Raw genomic sequence first — 22,089 nt, 5'->3', positions numbered from 1 at the left:
TTTCACCACGAGGAGCACAAATTACTTCCTATCTGTCTCAAATTTATTACCGTTTGAAAAAATAAAAAAACGGAAAGCAATCCATTTTGTGGTACCTTCTAAACTGCATGTCTTTTTTCCAATTATACTTTCCGGGTCAGATAGATAACGAGCGCCCTCTGCTGTTTTTTTTTTACTGTTTTCCAACTTTCCCGCAATAACTTTTATTCATTATTTATTCATTTATGCGTTTTTATATTGCGCGGACTTTACCCGAAGGTGTCAGAGCGCTTCACAAAAGGAACAGTAATGATACATGAGGAGAAGATTACAAGTGAACAAAGTACAACAGCAAACATTAAGTTACATGAGGCAAAAGTGACACATGTGGGCAAACAAAATGCAAGAGGTAGCAAACGGTACAATTATAGGAGGAAAACGTGACATCTGTGCAGGTTACAAAGGTATACAAAGTACAAGTAGCGGTATGACGCAGCAATAAATGGTAGACACTCAAACACAAGAACAATCGTTACGTAGGCAATGGTGGCACTTGAGCAAGTATCTAAAGCAAACAAAATGTAAGAGGTAGCCAACAGTGTGTTACAAGAGAAAAGTGGCATGTGTTACAAAAGAATACCAAAAACAGGTAGAAGGATAATACTGCAATAAATGGCAGACACTCTAAATAAATCAGGTGAACTTTTTTTCTCCCATTTACTTAAATTAAATGAGGGGCAATTCCATGGATGACAGCCAAAATAAACCCATTTTTGGCTTACAAAATCGAGAGCTTCCTTCCTGAATCGGGCACTACAGATGCGCATGCCTGCTATCTGTTTAGAGCAGCAATGTGCAGGGCATGAGAGTGCTTTCTTATTTTCACATCCAGCTTGCAGGGTTTAAAAGGCCATCAGCCCTTCTTTTGTTCAAGAGTCCTCCTTAATGTGAGTCATCTGGAACCGAACACCTGCCAAAGTAATGGAAGGAAGCAAAGGCCCACAACTTATTACTTCATCAGTGCTTATGAGAAACTATGATTTGGAGGCAGTCGGTTGACATTATTTACCTCCCCATGTCCCATATATGAAATGTGCATGCGCTATAAAAAATGCCAGTTGTATCTATGTATACTTCTTGATATATGTTAAGAGTGCACGGGCTTCATTTATGAGGTCGGGCGTCACTTTTACGCCGCCGGTGCGTCATTTTTTGTGACGCACCAGTGGCGTAAAAAATGCGCCTTATTGCGCCATATTTACAAGGTGACGCATCTAGGTAGATGCGTCACTTTGTAAACCCCTGCGCCACATTATACCTGCGCCAGGTATAATGTATGCAAGGGGAGCATATTGACGCAAGGAAGGGTCGTAGAAGTGACGCAGTGAAATAGATGTCACTGCGTCACTTTTAGGACGCCGTTGCGTAGAAATCTTGCGTCTGCCTCACAGCAGGCGTAAGACTGATGCAGGCCCTTTCATATGGGGCTTGCCCCATGTGAAAGGACGCATTGCTGGAGTTGCGTCACTTTTGTGACACACTCCAGCAATGCGTCACTTTTGCACTTATAGATACGTGAGAAATACTGACGTATCTGTAACTCCTTGCCTCATGATGCGTCATACTTTAAATATGACGCATCAGGATTGTCGCAAGAAGTGCGCACTGAGAAGTGACGCATCGCTGCTTTCACGCAGCGATGCGTAATTTCTCATAAATGAGGCCCCACGTGTCTAGAGAAACACAAACTCGGGATTTAAAATGTAAAGCAGCGTTTGGTTTGTCTGTACTAACAAAACATTATTACTAGCCAAAGGAACCTTCTTTCCAAATCTAGAATAACAACAGATTGAGAACAAAATAAGTATCTAAATCCATGACTTTCAGTTGTGTGCAGGTCGCTAATGCTGGCCATTAGCTCACTTTGCTCTGTTAGGATTGCATTTAATGGACTGGAAGTAAGAAAAGGATGTTGGTGTCAAAAGCAGTAATCCAATTACTTACCTACATGCCATACAAATCTGTGATCTACATGTTACACAGTATGCTTTGCAGCAGGCACATAGCCATCTAGGCTACTTTATCAATCAGCACTGTGATTGCAAAAACAGAGGACTCTCCTGGTACTCCATTAACCACCAGAGTTGTCTTAATACTTTTAGAATCCCCTCAAAATTATCTGGCACACAAAGATCTCTGCAGCAACAGTGTTTTAAATGCTCAGGTACCATCACATACTCAGTACCTGCACTTTGTTAATTTGCAAGAGATAACACTGGCACTTCTCATTACTACTTCAGTGCTTTTAATGGGAGAGCATCAGCACTTAGCAGCAAACAGGTACTCTCGAACAAAGAGTACCTGTATTTCTATATTTTCATTTCAAGCAATGTGCAGCAGGTGTCTTAAACCTGTAAGATATTTTAAATGCAGCCTATTTGTGACCAATTAAGTAAGGTAGAACAGGTTTAATGTCGCATTTGTCCTTGTTGCCACTTTCTTTCCAGTAATTTTTTAATTAATGAATGTATGAGTTGGCTGTCAGACTGCCGTTCATGGCTCCTTCTCTTGTGACTACCAACCCTTTCTTCAGTCACACCTTCACCCTCAATGTATTGGTTCCCTAAGTGCATTTTTTCAAATTCCAGAGCTGTTAGTAGCAACATCAATAAAAGAAAAATGGAATCAAATTAACAGTCAAACCAATCAGAATGCTTTCATTACCTTAACACTTGGGATGGGCTATATAACAGCAGTGAATCCGGTTTGAGTAATTTTTGCTGCTTGTGTAAAGAGCAATGGTGCAAACCGGAAGTGGTATACCCTAAACTTTTGTACCAGCGAAAAAGCGAGAAAACAAGACTGTCACATGTTTTCTTCTATTGATATAACAAGAGAACATGGAAATACATTTTTTCTCCCACGTAAAAGATAGAAATGCATTTGAGGAAAAATAAGGTTGTTTTATAAAGTCTAGGCGAGAGACAGCTATGGCTGTCTCACCAGCCTCCTGCTTTGCAAATAAATAAATAAAAAATAACTGCATTTTAGAGGGCTTTTCCATACCCCCCTCCCCCCCCCCACACACCCCTTCATACGTTGGACTGGTCATAACACAGAAGACTCTGCGTTCCTTTTGATTCAAAGTTCACTAGTTTTCATTCTGTCGACAATGTCCAGTGCTGCAGTGATTTAGGCAAGAGAACCTGGGAGCCAGAGAGACAGAGCAGTGAGACAATGACATGCAATGACTGCTTTTGACCATGTTTCCATTTCCTGCATGGGGAGCATGTTCTGTAATCCCTGGTGCCATGAATAAAGCTAATTCATTATGCAACACTTTTGAAAGTTGTGTAATAGAGAATAGGGTGCACAAAGTTTGCTAATCTCTTACTGAAAGAACAGCACCAAATTATTTTACCCCAGTTTGATGCATCCTTTCGCATTGGAACGACAGAGGCAAATGGGTTTTCTCCACTCCTTATTCAGACAAGGCAAACATGGTAATGTGCAATATTTTGCTGCATTTTCTGCACGTTTCAAACTTTAGATTGTGGCAGAAATGTTATGCAAGCAGCAAAATAGTGCAGCATACATTTGAACGATTTTGGTTTTAGGATACCAGAAGTTTAGGATATAGAAGTGTTGTCTTGGCGCGACCATGTGTTGATTGAAGGGCTTGACATTACAGCATCAGATTTGAATAGGGATTATATGCTGTGTTAATTGCTGCATAATTGTCGAGTCTTACTTCAACACGGAATGTGGAATGCTCTGTACTTGTATTGGCCCCTTTTCATGTCTTGTTTGTGTTTCAAAACAATAAAAAGATTTATAAAATAAAATAAATAGAAGAGTTGTCTTGGCAATCTTAAAGAGGAAATATTTCAGGTGAGTTTAAACGATAATGCTACTCTTCCAACAAGTTGGAACTGTAAGTGAACACAGAGATGCTGTAGTCTTTAAAAGATCTGCAGACCCAATTTCAACATGATTCTCAACACGCTTAAATTGGTGCAAACATTTCACCTCATTGGTGCTGCGGTTTGTTCAAGACCAATTCTGTATGCCTTGTTCCATCCTGAAAAGGAATAACAACAAAATGACTGTTAATGAAATCAAACTAGATCAACTTTGGGGTGACGTGCAGGCAGAATCCAGTCCACTGAGCTGAGGGCAGGTATTATTTGTTCTGTTTGGTGGAAATCAGCCCTGTATTTGTGCTTGTGATTGACAGTGGTGGGCGCTCCCACACATTGTTAGGGACCAGGTCTGATTTTTTCATCCTTACTCTTTGACCGAGAACAATAGGGAGATAGGCATAAAAGAGAGAAATATGGAGGAAGAAACATATATAAAACAGTGAGAGATCAAGGAGGTAAGAAAAAATAACCTACAGCAGTGAGAAAATAGAAAGCGTAGTGGGTGGAAGAAAATCTTTTTAGGTAGAGTCAAAACTAAGCATAATCGGTATACAGCAACCAAGGCGTTCCACAGCTTCTAAGAAACCCTGGGGCACCTCCACTTACTTTTTTAAATAAGCATGCACAAATACGCATATATATTGTCAAGGTGCATCGATGTGGTTTTATGAATAGCAAATACATATTTACATTCATAAACTTATCTTCATGGTATTTTGAGATCTGAAAATTAGATCACATTTTTGTACATCAATATTTTTTTTTCTATACTCTGGAAATACCCTCCATGTATCTATTTAATATTCTAAAAGTTTCTAAAACTTTATTTGATTTTAGTTGAGGTTTGAACAGCTATACAACTGTTCCTATTCACCAGAAAATCTAGATATTAGAAAATTCTGATAATTTATATGCCATTTTGCATCAACACAAAATGTGAGTTCCCTCTTCACATTGTTGGTTCGCTAATACTCCGATCTTTTTCGTTACAAAATCATCAAGTCTTGACTTGAATGTATCACGTGAGGAGCCCTGCTATCACCAATATTATGTAATGCTCTTTGATATGTTTTCAGTTAGCCTAATAGAACAGATTGTAGCTGATTGACGTCAGCACTTGTAGCCTGCGTTAGTGATGAGTGGATGGCACACGAATTATTCATTGAAAACTCTTTCAATAATGAATCAGTTGTGTGGTACTGTGCGGACACTCGAGTATTTAGAGATCTAATGACTGATGAGTGACTACAGCTCAACCTCCCCCTTTTCCTTTTCTATTTCTCCTGATACATTACCTTGTAATCAGAAGGGCCTGTTCATAAAGTATTGATAAACAGGCTGGTATCAGCCAAGACTATGTCATAAAAATCATATACAGAAAGTAAATTCTTAATCCCTATGATGCACTTTGCTGTAGACCTTGCATTATTAGATGAGGCTTATTAGATCTGGCATTAGCCAATATCTTTTGATTTTACTAAAATTATATATATATATATATATTTATATTTATATATATATATATATATATATATGTATATATATATATATATATATATATATATATATATATATATATATATATATATATATATATATATATATATATATATATATAGTATACTTACAGGACCTTTCAACCAGCTCCTTTCATCCATTGGTCTGTTATTGTGTTGTTTATATTTTCCATCCTCCCACTTCTGCATGGATCAATGGGTAGCCCATTTAGGAGCTCAGTGATTGGATAATTTCACTGTGAGTGATGGCTTTCCGCTCTTCTCCAAGGAGTTCATTCATACACAAAGTAGCACACTTCAGTGGCACGGACTAACATGGCTATGCAAACTATACGAGACCATTTTATTTTTGCTTGTAACCAGTTTCTTTTTTATGTTGGCAAGGGCCTAACAGCTTCCTCAAAATTAAAGTTTTATAAATACCATAGCAAAACAAGCATTGACTGACTACGTCAAAATCTTAGTAGCCAACACCAGAGATCTTGGGTTTGCCAGTGCTTGTTTTGTTTGTTGTCACTTGGTCAAAAAATAAATCCCAGCCATCACGACAACAGGGGTTTAGGGTAAACAATGTTTCTGCACTCAGCGAGAAGATGGAAGCTTGCACCAGGGGGTAGAAGGGTCAGAAGAGGAGCAAGAAAGAGTTCCCGCGGCCCGGAACGTTTGAACAGCACTGTGCACTTGTGCCCAATGGAACTAGACCGCTTGAGGCTTTTGGCTTCTGCCAACAAAGAGGCACCGGTGAGCAATACGGAGCCGTTAAGATGCCAATACCGCAATTCAGACAGCAATGAAACAATCTCATTCACCGAGTGCCGAGACAGAACGGCCAGCTCTAGTCAGCCACCATTGAGGCCGCAAAGTAACAATGAAAGCGAGGGACAGGGAGAACATGGAAAAATGAACCTAACTACTAGGGTGACCAACCGTCCATAAATTTCACAGACTGTCCGTAATCGTAATTTGGACCTCACGTCCGTTGTCCGTGAGGATCCCTTTTATGGATGCTTTTTGTCCGTAATTTTGGGCATTGGGGATGGGCACTGTAACCCTGCATGGAGCCTCAACTCCCTGATTGGGTGGCCTCGCACTCCTCCTCGGAGAACAAGAGCAGCCCCACCCCGCCCTTTGTCATTCTGTATGCGGCTGATGATTGCTACATACAGAATGACAATGGGCAATCTGGGCTGTTAAAGCATGTGAAGGCCTCCCTCAGCCTCCGTCTAGGGCAGGGCATTCTGCCAGAAGGAAGAAATGTGCAAAAACGTCAATGCTGCTACGTGAGAATCCAGCTCAAGAATAGAAGGTAAAAAGAAGGGGCTGGAGTTCTTCCACAGTCTCATCATTTTAAAACTGATGCATTTTCAATATTCTATTCAACGAAGCCATGGTTTCTGCTTTTTTATATTGTGCAACTAACAACCATTGACAAAGCCAATAGTTCTGGCTTCTTGCAGGTGTAACGTTACTTGTTGTGTTATATATTTGGTACAATGACAGAAGAGGCAAAATACCAGGGCGGTACACTATACTAAGCACAGATTTTTAGCTTAGATGTTTTAACCCAGGCCCTTTATTACATCAAACACCCTCTTTGGAGAGACCCCCTCAGTTTTATTATCCCACTTAAAGCCCTGGAAACAACACCATGTCACAGTCATCTCATGGCCTGGCACTGTGCATCATGCATGACTCATGACTTCCACTTTTTCAGATTGCCTATGTGCAGGGGCATAGTGACCCCCACCCCCACCCAATCTCTTGCTTTAGGAACTACAGCAAGTTAGAAGTACTTGATGGGCCTCTTCTGTCTGCAACTCTGCAGACAAAGTCTCAGCTCATAATTATTATGAAAAGGTGGGCGAGTGAGTAATTGAAGGGATGGGTGGATGGGTTAGTGAATGGGTGAATGGATGAATGGAAGGTTGAATGGATGAATACTGAGAGAGGATGGATGGGTGATTGAACAAGAGGAAGTATGGATGAGAGAAACGGTAAATAGATGGATGTATGGGTGGATGGGTAGATGGATGGGTAAAAGGGTGGATGGATGAGTGAAAGGGTGAATGGATGAGTGAAAGGGTGGATGATGGGCGAGTGAATGGGTGGATGGATGAGTGAAATGATGGATTGATGAATTGATAAGTGAAATGGTGAATGGATAGATGGATGATGGAAAGGGTGGATGTAAGGATGGATGAGTGAGTGAAAGGGAAGGAAGATGGACAAAAAGATGGATAGATGAGTGATGGAGTAAAAGGGTGGATGGACGAGAGAAAGGATAGATGAGTGATAGGGTCAATGGATAGATTCATGAGTGGATGAGTAGATGGATGGGTGGGAGGATGGAAGGGAGGTTAAGTGAAAGGGTCGATGGACAGCAAAAGGGAGAATTGATGACTGGTGGGATGAATGGGTGGAAGGATGAGTGACTGGGTGGATGGATGAGTAAGTGAAAGGATGGCTGGATGGGTGAAAGGGTAAATGGCTGGATGGATGAGTGAATGGATGGATGGGTAGAAGAGTGGATGGATGAGTGTTCAGATGGAAAGGGTGGATGGATAGAAGAGTGCAAGGGTGGATGGAGGGATGGATGAGTGAATTGATGGATGGAAGGATACATGATGGATAGGTTTGCAAATGGTTTAATATGTTTGGATATGGATGGGCTTACTTATATACTATTGTGCAACCTCCTCTTATGGGTCTGTAAAACTTACATTTTGTCCCGAAGCTTTGTCCTGAATTTGGACAATTTGTACTGAAATTTTACACTCACCATCTTGAATTTACACGCATGCCAGTTGGTCACCTTACTAACTACCAATGTGATAAATTGTCAAAAATGTCATATTAACCAAGAATAACTGAAAAGGATAGGGAACTACTAATGCTATAAGGAAAGTGTCAGAAAAGGTAGAAAGGAGGTAAAAAAGTCAAAGAAAAGAAACACTGATGTCAAGTCTCCCATTGAAAGTGTACAACGCAACTGAAAAACCATTTAACAAAAAGAAATCTCGAACCTTTAGAATGCAAATCACGAAATACAAAATAAAGAAATTAAAACTGCACTAACTGACAATGGGCACCTTGCAGGGTGACCAGATTTAGAAAAACAAAAACAAGGATAAGAAGAGCCATGGAGGACTAGTGATGGCAGTGCTTAATTTGAGGGAGTGGTTTACAGTGTTCGGCACCAGCACTTAATTCTCAACACCGACATTAATGGCAGTCCACCACATGCTGGCGCTGTCTGCCTAATTTAGAGATGAGCACAATAACAGTGTTTAACAAATCAATGCACATTAAAAACTGATAATACTTGTTTCCCACACCATTCTAATTGATTTGTGTGGCTTGGAATTATTTGAATTGTCACACTTTTAGGAGTGTGATGAGTAGTAGTTGTGTTGATACGGCCATTGGCAGGGCTGCAAGGGATAATAGCAATGAGTGATGGCATGCAGAACAATTCATCAAGCTCCACCATTAACCACTTTAGTGCGGTGGATGACGCTTTAATGTCTACCCCACTACTGTCATCGTACGGTGGATGTCAACGGGTCATTCACTGTACTGGAAAAGAAAATGTTTCTGATGAAAACACAAGAAACATTTTCTTTTCTGAAATCAAAGTTGTTATGCAAGGGAAGAGTTGTTGTGGCATTCCAAGTGTAAATTTGTTTTGTTTTGCTGTGACGAGCTGCACAAACATAGAGCGCTAATGTCACAACAAAACTAACGTGAAAGCAGATTGCGCTAAAGGCGCGTCCGACTTCACATTTGATCAGTGCCGGGGGGCATAACTCTGCCCTCCAAACACCAATCAACATGACTGAGGCAGCATTGGAAAGAGAACAATGTGCCCAGCACTCACTCACCATACTGGATCCCTGCTTAAGGAACACACAGAGAAGGTAATCCCCAAGCAGGGATCAATTTTACTAAACAGCAGGAATATTTTCTTGAGGGAGAGCAGCCCCTGTGGGCATGGGCCTGTGTTCCCTCTCATCCCTGACAATTCAGTCTTTCTGCTCACCTGAAGTGGGCATGAAAGAATTGTCAGTCTACTGTTTTGGGGGGAGTTGCCACCTTGGCCATGGGAGTATGCTCTCATGTTCCCTGAGCACAGCAGTCTTTCTGCACCCGAGGCAGCAGATAGGTGGTACCCCAATTTGCCCCACCTACGGTGGAAAGCCCACTAGGTACCAGGGAATTGTCCAGTGAACTGTGTCCTTTGCATCCCACCTCCCCAGTGCACAACAGTATTTCTGGCTCCCCTGGGATGGGGATAGGTGTTGTTTAGCCCCAATCTTCCCGCAGAGGTTCAGAAAGCCCATCAGGCACCAGAGAAATGTTCAGTTTACTGTTTTGGGCAAGAGTGCTACCTGGGTATGGGTCTGTGTCGCTTCACCCATGGGCACAGCAGTCTGTCTACCTGTCTGTAGCTAGGTATGGGCTGTTTACACCCTCAATCTGCCACTGGAGGAACAGAAAGTCCACTAGAACACCACACCAGGGAATGTTTTATAGACTGTTCTGGGAGAGAGCTTCCCACCTGGCCACAGACCTGTGCTCCCCTATTCATCCCAGGCACAAGGTTTTTCTATTTCCATCTTGAAGACATGTATGGGGTGCTGATACTCATTCAAACTCAGGCAGCAGAAAGGCGACACGACCACCAGTGAATGTTTTTATTTACTGTTATGGGGGAAGGACTCCAAGCATCACCCTGCTCGTCCCCCAACTTGGGGCACAACAGTCTTTTTGCCCCTCTCGGGGCAGATAGAAGGTGTTTATGTCCAACCTTCATGCCCACTATACAACTCATGAATGTTTTCAATTAGTGTTTGAGGGGTAGTGGCCCTCATGGGCATGGGCCTGTGCCTCAATCCACTACAGAAACATCAGCCTTTCTAATATCTTTGGGCCAGAAAGGAAGTGTTAACCCCCTCCCCCAGGTGATAGAAAGCGCACTAGACACCAGGGGAAGAAAGTTATAAAAAAAGTGGGGGCGGTAGTAGCCCACCCAGTAATTGTGCTGTGCCCCCACCCAAGAACTGGCACAACAGTCTTTCATCCTCTCCAGGGGGAGATTGCAGGAGTTTACCCCCAGTCTACCCCCTGTGGTGGGCAAAACACCAACTAGGTGCCATGGAAAAAATGGCCAAAATAAAAGATGTGGGGGGTTTCCAAGTATCTGGCAATGCTCCCCCCAGAACAGTCCCAACACTCTTTCTGACTTTCCCCAGGGCAGATTGGAGGCTGAAAACAATTCTGTCTTCGGTGAGGCCAAAAGCCCACTAGAACTCAGGGATATATTTTTTGTTTTTGAGAAAAGAAAAAAGGCGTGTTGGTGGGCCTCCCTGCAGATGAGATTATTCTCCATCCTTAATCCCTCAAAGGTCTTACTGTACAACTGGGGCACACAGCATTTGCATCCCCATGGCGAGAAGAAATTCACATTTTTGGGGGTGGAATTTCCCTCTTTCTTTCCATGCTAAATGACTGCATTAATTGGTGTCGCCACCCAGGGAAACTTACTAAACCCAAATGTTTCTGAAAACTAGACACCCAGGGTAGTTCAGGGTGGTGTGACATGCGTGGATCCCACTAAAAATATTTCATCCAGAATGTCCAACAGACCTCAAACTATGCCTAAAAATCACACTTTTTCCTTCCATTTCTATAAGGGAAACTTTCAGAATCTGTGTGGATCCACACAGTTCCTACCATCCAGTACTCCCCATAAAAAGAATACCCCACTTGGGAAATGTTGATGTATACACTTTGTGTTGTGGGTGTTAGGTTGGGTCACACAAATGTAATAGAGTTTGGAAAAGGGTGTGAACACTGGGTGGTAGCAATTCTGTGGATTCCTGCTGATTCCTCAGGTTTCCATCACAGAAATGTGAGGAACATGTGTGATTATAGGCAAGGTTTGTGGTGTGCAGGGCAGGGCAGGGTTTGTGGTGTGTAGGGTACTATGTGTGGGATCTATGCAAGGCACATTACCCTGAACTCCTCTGGGTGCCTAGTTGTCAAAATATTTTTGGGTCGGTTGGAAAGGCAGGTGGGGGAGTGTGTACTTACATTGGCAGTCGACAGGCTGTTTAAGTCCCTCCCGGAACACATCAGGAGCTTAAACTCGTACCTGATTTTTCAAAAGCAGGTGAAAACATGGTTATTTGCTAACTAGTACTTCGTCAAAGTAATTAGACAGCTGAGGTTTTCTTTGCTTTGGGTCCTCACGTCTCGCACAGTTTCCTTTGTTTTAGCGCTTTGATGCCGGCGGGTTTAGCTCGATTTAGAAATGCTACAATTACAATTACAATTAGATTTCCATGGGTGGTAGCTGAGCACAGGCCTAAAAACTGTAGCTACCCCGGTTTTTATGGCCGCCTATCAACTTGTGTGGCGTTTTCATTGTGGTTGTTTTCTTTGTAATAGGATTTTCAGGGCTATATGGCTCCTGTTACACCCGGCAGCTACCGCGATCGTCTTTCTTTTCTCGCACGGTGCCAGAAAAGAGAGACGCCACACAAGTGATAGGCGACCATAAAAACATCTCCAGCCAGAACATGTCTCCACACAAATAAAAGATAAATGAGATAAATAGAAAGTGGAGCATAGAACCATATCAAGGGTCTGGTAGAAGTTTTACACGCTGCTAACAAGATATAGAAAGCTGACCGACTAATTTGAGCAATGAAATATGAATGCCACTATGTAATACGGAACAGAAAGTGTATTCCAACTGAATCTCGATTAGAAATCATAAAGCTGAAATAAGAGACGATCTCCTAAAATTAGGATAGAAGAACTGTATAAGGAAGGAAATTTATGATACTTTGTCCTGATAAAGGTGGAAGAAAAAATCTTACCCCACTGAAACGCGTCAACGCTTTGGTCTATGTTAAATCTGAAGCAGGACACAGAGCCTTATCATCGTATAGCCGATTTGAGCCGTGTTTGTAGCATGAAACAGATTAACAACTTTGAGGGCTGATACACAGGGCCCCGGTTTTCGGTTTCCTTTCATATATTGCTTTTTTAACCTTTCATTGTTGATACACTGTGTTTTTTAAAAATATTTTATATATTTGTACATGTATGAATTTGTTATGTATTTCGAAATGCACTATTTTACAGAGTGACAAGACATAGAAGAAATGTTTTTAACTATTTTAAGTTGAATACATTTGAGTAGATACATACTTTATTTGCTTTTGATCTGTTCCAAATCCACAAATGAGTGGTGTGTATGAGGTGTAACTTTAGTGATCTAGTCCATAGGGAAACTTATTTTAACTAAACTGTTACTGGTGCTCTGTCCCTATTTGAACTCTAAAGAGCCCCTCTCATTGGTGTCAAGGCTTTGGTAAAGTGGCGCCATTGCAGTAAAAAAATACAGATGAAAACATTGTCATACATTGCTTTTTACCCACTTTCATTATTTTTTCATTTCAACTTTTAGGTTCTTTAGGAAAATCCACTGCTCCACTGCCCCTGAATCCAACAAAGTCCTCAAAGCAATTCCAGCAATTGTTTTACCATAGTTGTTCCCTTCAGAGCAACATATGGTTAACCTTATTGCTGTAAGGCTGAATTTGTCAACACAGAGGTAAAACTACTAAAACTGAAACCAGAAGGTTTGAGAGTCAATAGAGAAATGCATGCACTCTCATTGATAACAATTGGCTCCATTGACATTGCAAAATCTCGAAGCTTCCATCGAGGTTACCAAGAGAAGTCACATTCCAGATGTCACATGCCCACCAAAAATGTTCTTAAGAATAGTCTCTGAACTCCATAACCTACTTTGCACCCCAAATGGCTTCAATTCCAGCCCAATAACCCAGCCACTCCTTGACAAAATACATCAGCAAAAAAACTGATAATCTTGAATCACATTTTATTTTAAAATCACCCAATGACTGCCTTTCATTGTCAATGCTGCTAAATCATTTGACCTGATAACCTAAACTGTTCTTCAACTTGCTAACAGCAGAATAAACCAACGAATCAGCACTATTAACTCTGCAAGATCGGCAGGAGAGCCGGGTACCAGATACTGGCGAGAGCGATCATTCATTCCTTGCTGTCAGTGAGTGAGCTTCGCAGCCCTAGTTAAAGAGCAGGGGTGCGAGTTTGCATCACTGCGTGGAGCCTCAAAATGAACACCCTGCACCATGAAGACTAGGTATAATTAAATAAATAAATAACACCTATTCCGTCATCTGTCGGCTCACTACCTACCGAGCCCTGCCCCACCCCACGGTGTCTACCTGTGCGGGCCACCACTGCAATTCCCTCAACCATACATTTCTTTCTTTTCACTATCAGCATTCTGAAATAGTGATGTGCATCTGAACAATAAAGCATTACCAACAAAAGCTTAAAAAGACAACTTACAAGCAGCCATCTATTCTCACAAGACACTACAGGGCACACAGCAAAATACAGTACTGGTACAACCTCTTGGGATTCATCTCCTTCCATGTGACATTAACAAGTCCATTGGGTGTGCCCCTACAATATCAAATCAACCATATTGGTGGGACAGATTATTAACAATAAAATATTGACAATAAGTCTAGAGTTCTAACCTAACTCCATATATATGTACCTGAGCTGTACATATATCTTCAAGCTATGTAGATGTGGAGCTAGGAATAGTAAATCTGTACTACCTTATGTGCACTTACTTTTCGATATTTTGTCCTTCCATATTCTGTCCTCGATATTAGATTGACACGATATTGTTGGTGGCGATAATCAGTAGTACAATCAGAAGAATGTAATCAGTTGATGCCCTGGGTATGTGACAGGGCATTTGGTCTGCAACAAAATAAATACATAGTGTGCTCCATCACACACCTCACTCAAAATACACACACATTATTCCTCATCTTAATATAACTTGGTTGTTGTGCTCCATTGTGTTTCCCAGTGCCTCAAAAGTCACTGGGGAACGTTGATCTCAAACTCATACGTGAGCGTGGGCATGCAGTCATGTGTATAGACTTTGAGGGCATGACCTCCCACACCAACATAACACAGGGTTTGTGGGTGGGAGTCAGGGGAGGGGATAGGGACTTCTCACTGCATTTGAGGGTGGGGGCATGAGGGCCTTTGGCAGGACTGCAACCCATGTTCCAATATTCAGCTTCAGTTAAAGGATTACAGGCCACATGTACAACCATCAGGTTTTGCGACTCGCAAATTGTGATTTTTAGCGACTCACAAAACTTGATGTACAACAGTGTTTCAGACACTGTTTGCTATTACCAAATGGGTCGCAAGCAGGGCCAGACTGGGAACCCAAAGCAGCCCTGGCATTTTTCTCAGACCAGCCCCATGGCAAGCACTGCGTAGCCCCGGGAGGCTGGAAAGTCTTGATTGCTGCTTTTATTACCAGGGGCCAATATTGCAGCACTGCTGTTAAACCGCCCCCCAGTAACAATTTCGGCCCCCACCAATGCAGAACAGGCCCCCACCCTCCCGGGGAAATGCCCGATGTCCGGTAAGGCCAGTCTGGTGCTGGTCTTAAGTTACCTGCCTCATTAATATTCATGAGGCAGGTCACAATTTGTGTCCCATTTGGTACACCCAGACATGGGTCCTGTGTCCATGCCACTGGAATCAAGCTAGCCTGGCTGATGAGGAGTGAAACCTCAAAACCAGTCCCAGGATGCTTGTTTCTAGTCCGGGAGGACCTGGCCTGGCAGTTTCGGCTGGACTGTTCCCATCAGAAGCAGGGTCAAGACTGATTTGCACATGGCTGGGTCTAAACTGGAATGGGGAGCCAAAAAACAATGGATTTAGGCCAATATCTCTATATGTTTGACATTGTTCAACATTCTGTCCATCAATTGTTCTTTTTCCATTTGGAATGACAACACTGATAGCGATGGTGGCCTGCTGGGGTCAGCAGACCACCATATCTGTGACTACTTTTTAAATTAAGCAGTTTTTTAAAACTTAAATGCAGGGTATTTTCCTTAAAAGAAAACGGGATGCATTTAAAAAATAAAAATGAAAAGTTTTGGGTATTTTCCTTAAAAGAAAACGGGATGCATTTAAAAAATAAAAATGAAAAGTTTTCTTAAAATTTTTGTTACATAGGGCAGTGGTTCGTGAGACCACTACCTGCTTTGAAAAAATGTTGGCGCCCCATTCACAAAAGGGAAGGAGTCCCTTGGGGACCCCTTCCCATTTGCGAATGGTTTACCAGCAATTTGAGATTAGTGCTAATCTGCGAATGTTTTATGACAGCAGTCCCAGTCGCAAAGCATTCATACATACCAGTTCGACTCGCTATTAGGAAGGGATACCCTTTACACGCCCCTTCCTAATAGCGACTTGCGAACCCAATTTTGCAAGTTGGTAATAGGTTACCAACTCGGGAAATAGGATTGGTACTTAGGAAAATGCATTTTACTGGTCGCAAATGGCCCAGTTAAATGCGTTGTACATCTTGCTCTACGAGCTGAGCCAGCATTACTGTCTCACAGGCTAGTGTAATGAGCGGTGGTGACACAGGTTGCGTGCAAACGTGTGGTCTGAGATCGAGCCTATCCCTTGACAGGCGTACTATGCTTACCTTGGAGCATAATCATGTGTAATTTAAATAGGAAATTGTGCTCAAGTACCATTTTTTTAAAAAGAGAACGCCTCCACTCCTTCAATAGCAGCAGACCCTGGGCATGCTTCCCCTATGCTGCTGCCTCTTTTGCTTTGAACAGGTATACACAAACTTGCTGGGCCTCCTTTGCGACTAATGCATCTACACTATGACGTTGCCAAGTGTGGGTACCTGCAACTAGTGCTGGGAATAGAAACAGTCATGCTGTGGAGAGGGAGCAAGTTTTTCTAAGCATCTTATAGGACCATGTCAACACTTCTTTAGCACCATCAGTTCCGAGCATTGCCTCTGTACTTCTTGTGGACAGTATCTCAGCCTAGTTGAAATACTTTAAATGGCACAGAGGCAACAATTATTTTTTCTTTTCATGTTTGGTCATAACCATACTATGGCAAAAATTGATGAACGGGGTTACTTCAAATCTTCTATTAACAGTAAACATTCAAAGCAAAAAAAAGACAGTACTGTCCTTTACAGGAACGCTATGCTCTTTCTGGACAATACCAGTACTTCTCAGCAGGACTTACATACATTTAAAGGGGCAGTACGTACATATCCCAGCTGGGCTTCCTCGCATTTAATCGCACAATGCAGACCTGGAAACAGCCATTGCTTCCCTGGACGATACACTGCATAACACTCATGGAAGCCAGTTCTGCATGTAGAAACGTGACACAAATGTGCTTTTGCACATAGAGCTGCTTTATCTTCCCAGGTAAAATAATTTTTCACATTGGAGAACCTCCCACCCAGCAACCCTGCTCAGGGTCAATCAATCAATCAATCAATCAATCAATCAATCAATCAATCAATCAATCAATCAATCAATCAATCATTTGTAGAGCGCACTACATACCTGTGAGGGTCTCAAGGCACTGGAGGGGGGGGGCGGAGGAAGGGGGAAGGGGGGCTGCTACTGATCAAAAAGCCAGGTCTTGAGAAGTTCTCTGAAGGCCAGCAGGTCCCGGGTCTGTCGTAGGCCGGTAGGGAGAGTGTTCCAGGTCTTGGCGGCGAGGTAGGAGAAGGATCTGCCGCCGGGAGTGGTTTTCCTGATGCGTGGAACTGTGGCAAGGGCAAGGTTGGCTGAGCGGAGGCTGCAGGTGGGGGTGTAAAGCTGAGTCGACCGTTGAGGTATGCTGGTCTGGCGTTGTGTAGGGCTTTGTGTGCGTGGATGAGGAGCTTGAAGGTGATCCTCTTGTCTACGGGGAGCCAATGCAGGTCTTTCAGGTTGGGTGTGATGTGGCTGCGTCGGGGGATGTCGAGGAACAGTCGTGCCGAGGCGTTCAGGATGCATTGCAGCCGTCTCAGGAGCTTGGTTGTTGTTCCTGAGTAGAGGGCATTCTCGTAGTCCAGTCTGCTGGTGACGATGGCCTGGGTGACGGTTTTTCTTGTGTCGGAGGGGATCCAATTGAAGATCCTGCAGCGCATTCGGAGGGTGTTGAAACAGGAAGCGGAGACGGCGTTGACCTGCTTGGTCATGGAGAGGGCGGAGTCGAGGTTGACCCCCAGGTTGCGTGTGTGGTCGGTGGGTTCTGGGGCTGTTCCTAGCGATGTTGGCCACCAGGAGTCGTCCCAGGCTGAGGGGGTGGAGCCAAGGATGAGGACATCCATCTTGTCTAAATTCAGCTTCAACCTGAAGGGTGGCTCTGTATGTGTTTGTTTCTTTGTGGGAACCTGTTAGCGAGAGTTACATGACTATCCACAAACTTGTGAGTTTGACTTAAAACATAGCAAGCCCCCCTTGCCCTGCAGTTGTGATCGGACCAATCCCTCCAGAATACATTCTGGATGTAAACTAACAGCAAGCTTTAGACTGTGCATTTAAATCCATACAGTGCCTTTCTGCATAACTAAGTGAATTGTGAATCATCCTAAAAGTGTTTATAAACTATTATTCTTGTGAAATGTACTCCCCAGCTTCTCTGTATGTAGTTCATAAAAGTAAATACATGATGTGGCTAGTTCTTAACGTACACTCTGTTTGTATTTGCAGAAAAAGATGGATTGCTATGGAAAATACCTGGCTGTCATGTTGGCCATGCTGTCTGTGTTCATCCATGTTTTACATTCTTTTCCCGATGGTGAGTTCGCCATGCAGGGTAAGGCTCTTTTCCTGTTTATCACATAACATACATTGTGATCGATGTATATAGACTTTGGCTGAGCACCATCATATTCTTGTGATAACCATATGCTTACAAAGGGCCATTTCAAATGAAGACAGTGTTCTTCTGAATTGTTTGCCTCCACGGGCATCTCCAGAAAGCCGTATTTTCCAAAGTGTGAATCTAAGGAGAGGCTATACCTCCCTCAGGGCATTGCCCCACTCATACTTTGGCCCTCTGAACCCCCAATTAAATGTATTAGTAAACTACTAAACATTTTAGAGTCCTTCATCCGCAGGGCGGTTGCAGCATGCATTAAGTGCCTGAGGCAGGTGCTGGAGAAGCCAGTGAGGGCCCGAAGGGTGGGGCTAAACAATATCGACAGACACTCATAGTATGTATTCATCACGTCACTTGCCACTGAACCTGGCCCCAAATGCTCATGTCGGGTTGGATGGCTGCTTTTATCCGACCAGCATGACATGCGCACTAGAGGCCTCTCAGAGTCTCTCCATCTGGGCACTGGTGAGCCGGGGGTGACTCAAAGCCGTCACTCCGGCCCTGTAATGTGCTGTGAGGTTGCCTGCCAAAGCCAATCCTGACACTGCTGTAACAGCAGGAACAGTGTCTGGTTTGGCTTAGAGGTGAAGTGGTTACTAGGTGCCTCCCTGCAGTGTTTGCATGTGAGGCAGCGTAGGGTTGGAAGGAGGCGGTCTCTCTCTCTCTCTTCTTTTTGTGCAGCAAGAAGAGAGACAGTCGTTGGCTGCCACAAACCTACAGCACTCATTTTATAAAGAGTTGAGCTTCCACAGGTAAGTGCCTGTATGGGTGTGTGAGTGGCTGTATGGGTGTATAGGTAGGTGTGTAAGTAGCATTGTGGGTGAGTGAGTGGCTGTGTGAGTGACTGTACTGGAGAGTGAGAGGGTGTGCTAGTGGCTGTATGTGTGAGTGAGTGGCTGTGGGAAAGGCTGTATGAGTGGGTGTGTGGGCATGTAAGTGACTGTATGGGTGAGTGAGTGGATGTCTAAACAACTGCATGAGTGAGTGAATGGCTGTGAAAGTGGCTGTATGGGTGATTGAATAGCTGTTTGAGTCGGTGTTTGGTTAAGTGAGTTGGTATGTGAGTGGTTGTATTGTAGAGCGAGTGGCTGTGTGAATGGATGTATAGTGAGTGAGCAGGTGCGTGAGTGCTTGTATGGGTGTGTGAATGGGTATGTTAGTTGTTGTGTGGGTGAGCAAGTGTGTGAGTGCTTGTATGGGTGAGTGAGTGGGTGTGTTAGTGGGCTGTATAGGTGAATAAGGGTGTGCGAATAGCTGTATGGGTGAGTGAGTGGCTGTGTGATGTGAGTGGTTGTATATATAAATGACTGGTTGTATGATTAGCTGTATGGGTGAGTGAGTGGTTGTGAGGGCAGCTGTATGAGTGTGTAGGCAGGTGTGTGAGTGGGTCTATGGATGAGTGAGTATATGAGAAGTTCTACAGGGGTGAGAGAGGGTGCTTCTGTGGATGATGTCATCAGTGATGTCATTTGATATGTCATCAGTGATGTGATCAGTGATGTCACTGGCCAGTTTTTTTGCCCTGGTGGGGCCCCTGTGGGACCCTAGCACCAGAGCTAGAGAGTAGGGGTATGTAGGAAGGTGGATATCTGACTATGGTTACCCTCAAACTTTTTGCCTGGTGTTTAGCTGGTTTTTGACTTAGTTGGCCTGGGATCCTGCTATTCAGGGCCCCAGGCTAATTGCTCTCTCCTTAAAATGGACTCCATGTACTTTAGGTACATACACAATTGGAACTGGTTCACCTTATAGGCCCCTGTAACAGTGTACCCTAGGTACCCAGGGCATAGGTGTAACCAAGGCCTACCAGGGGCTGCAGCATGTATTATGCCACCCCTGGCCTGGCCTCCATATTTGACACAACTGGCTGATCAATCAGCTGGGGTAAGTTGGTGTAATCACCTCTTACTTAGATATAGTATATCTATATCTAACATATCTGGATGCATGTTAACCTATAAGCCACTCCTATGGAAGGCCTCGACAATCCTGGAGGCAGAGTGCTTGGTTTCATGTGAGATGGTGCTCTGGCACGAGCTGAGCCTGTCTGCAGCTGTCGGGAACAACTCCCTTAGCTGTTCCGGGATATTGCCATACCATATACTCTTAAGTGCATTATAATCCACGCGGTAACTTGCTAACTTTGGTTTGGCTTTATCAAAACATGTCGAGTAAGGTGTCATATGAATTGGAATACTACCCCGTCGCCAATTCTGGTGACGGGGGTAGCATTCCACCCTTCTAGAGGGACACGACATGTACATAACCTGAACCCCGGCTAAAGTTAACTCGAGCCTCAGCATCACAAAATGGATGCTGCCACCACAGACACAAGTCTGACCTCCTGCTGCAGGGAGTCCTTCCAGCGAGGGAGGCTTGTACAAAGGGTTTCCTGCCTTGGGAGGTGCTAGCACCACCCCAGACAGGTTTTTGTGTATTAGGTAGGACAGGGCTGAATAGAATGATACATGCCTGGGGCACACAAGGTGTCCCTGTGCATAAGCCAGTCCAAACCGATGCTGGGGCTTTCCAGCCCCAGTCCTGGCGTGGAACTGGACAAAGGGTGTAACCACCCCCCTTCCTGGTCCCACCCAGAGGAAGGACCTAGCAGGTGATCGGGCCCCTAGATTTGGAATAAGAGTAGGAGCTGTGTCCCAAAACTTCAGATCATCCTGAACTCGACTTGAAACTAAGAAGAAAAATGGACTTCGACATTCTGCTGCACAGAAGACTGAAGAGCATCTCCCTTGTGGCCAAGGAGTGACCACCCTGTGAATACAGGCACCATCCAGCAACTCAATGTATGCTTTGCCGCCGCCTCCTGCCGGAGCCCAGAGCCCAACAAGACCTGGATTCCCAGACATCTCAGAGCCCGATCCACAGTCCCTGAAAAGAAGAGACCCGTGGAGGCACAGAGAGACGTGGGACCAGCCATCTTGGAAGATTCACGAGAAGCTGACTACGCAGCACCCGAGGCATCCTCGATGCTGTGCTATGGGGTTTTAGAAGCCCCACTACCGAGCAGCATCTGCACCCAAGATGAGCCCCCCCAGCATCTCTACGATCTGCTTGTGTGAGTGCTTGTATGGGTGAGTGAGTGGGTGTGTTAGTGGGCTGTATAGGTGAATAAGGGTGTGCGAGTAGCTGTATGGGTGAGTGAGTGGCTGTGTGATGTGAGTGGTTGTATATATAAATGACTGGTTGTATGATTAGCTGTATGGGTGAGTGAGTGGTTGTGGGGGCAGCTGTATGAGTGTGTAGGCAGGTGTGTGAGTGGGTCTATGAATGAGTGAGTATATGAGAAGTTCTACAGGGGTGAGAGAGGGTGCTTCTGTGGATGATGTCATCAGTGATGTCATTTGATATGTCATCAGTGATGTGATCAATGATGTCACTGGCCAGTTTTTTTTGCCCTGGTGGGGCCCCTGTGGGACCCTAGCACCAGAGCTAGAGAGTAGGGGTATGTAGGAAGGTGGATATCTGACTATGGTTACCCTCAAACTTTTTGCCTGGTGTTTAGATGGTTTTTGACTTAGTTGGCCTGGGATCCTGCTATTCAGGGCCCCAGGCTAATTGCTCTCTCCTTAAAATGGACTCCATGTACCTTAGGTACATACACAATTGGAACTGGTTCAACTTATAGGCCCCTGTAACAGTGTACCCTAGGCACCCAGGGCATAGGTGTAACCAAGGCCTACCAGGGGCTGCAGCATGTATTATGCCACCCCTGGCCTGGCCTCCATATTTGACACAACTGGCTGATCAATCAGCTGGGGTAAGTTGGTGTAATCCCCTCTTACTTAGATATAGTATATCTATATCTAACATATCTGGATGCATGTTAACCTATAAGCCAC

The 22,089-nt window shown here is 43.9% G+C and overlaps 1 protein-coding gene across 1 annotated transcript in view; it reads left to right on the top strand.

The window, feature by feature from the left end:
- Positions 1 to 22,089, top strand: part of CGA (glycoprotein hormones, alpha polypeptide) — a 49,973-nt gene that overhangs the window by 2,141 nt on the left and 25,743 nt on the right. The window contains exon 2 of the mRNA XM_086925236.1: positions 18,061 to 18,166. Within this exon, the coding sequence (XP_086781362.1) occupies positions 18,067 to 18,166 (100 nt within the window). The 5' untranslated portion in view covers positions 18,061 to 18,066. The remainder of the gene's footprint in view (positions 1 to 18,060; positions 18,167 to 22,089) is intronic.

Source organism: Lissotriton vulgaris, chromosome 6, assembly GCF_964263255.1.
Source record: "Lissotriton vulgaris chromosome 6, aLisVul1.2, whole genome shotgun sequence".
NCBI classification, from domain to species: Eukaryota; Metazoa; Chordata; class Amphibia; order Caudata; family Salamandridae; genus Lissotriton; species Lissotriton vulgaris.
Note: the sequence above shows the minus strand (reverse complement) of the source record. Positions and strands in the feature narration are given on the sequence as shown.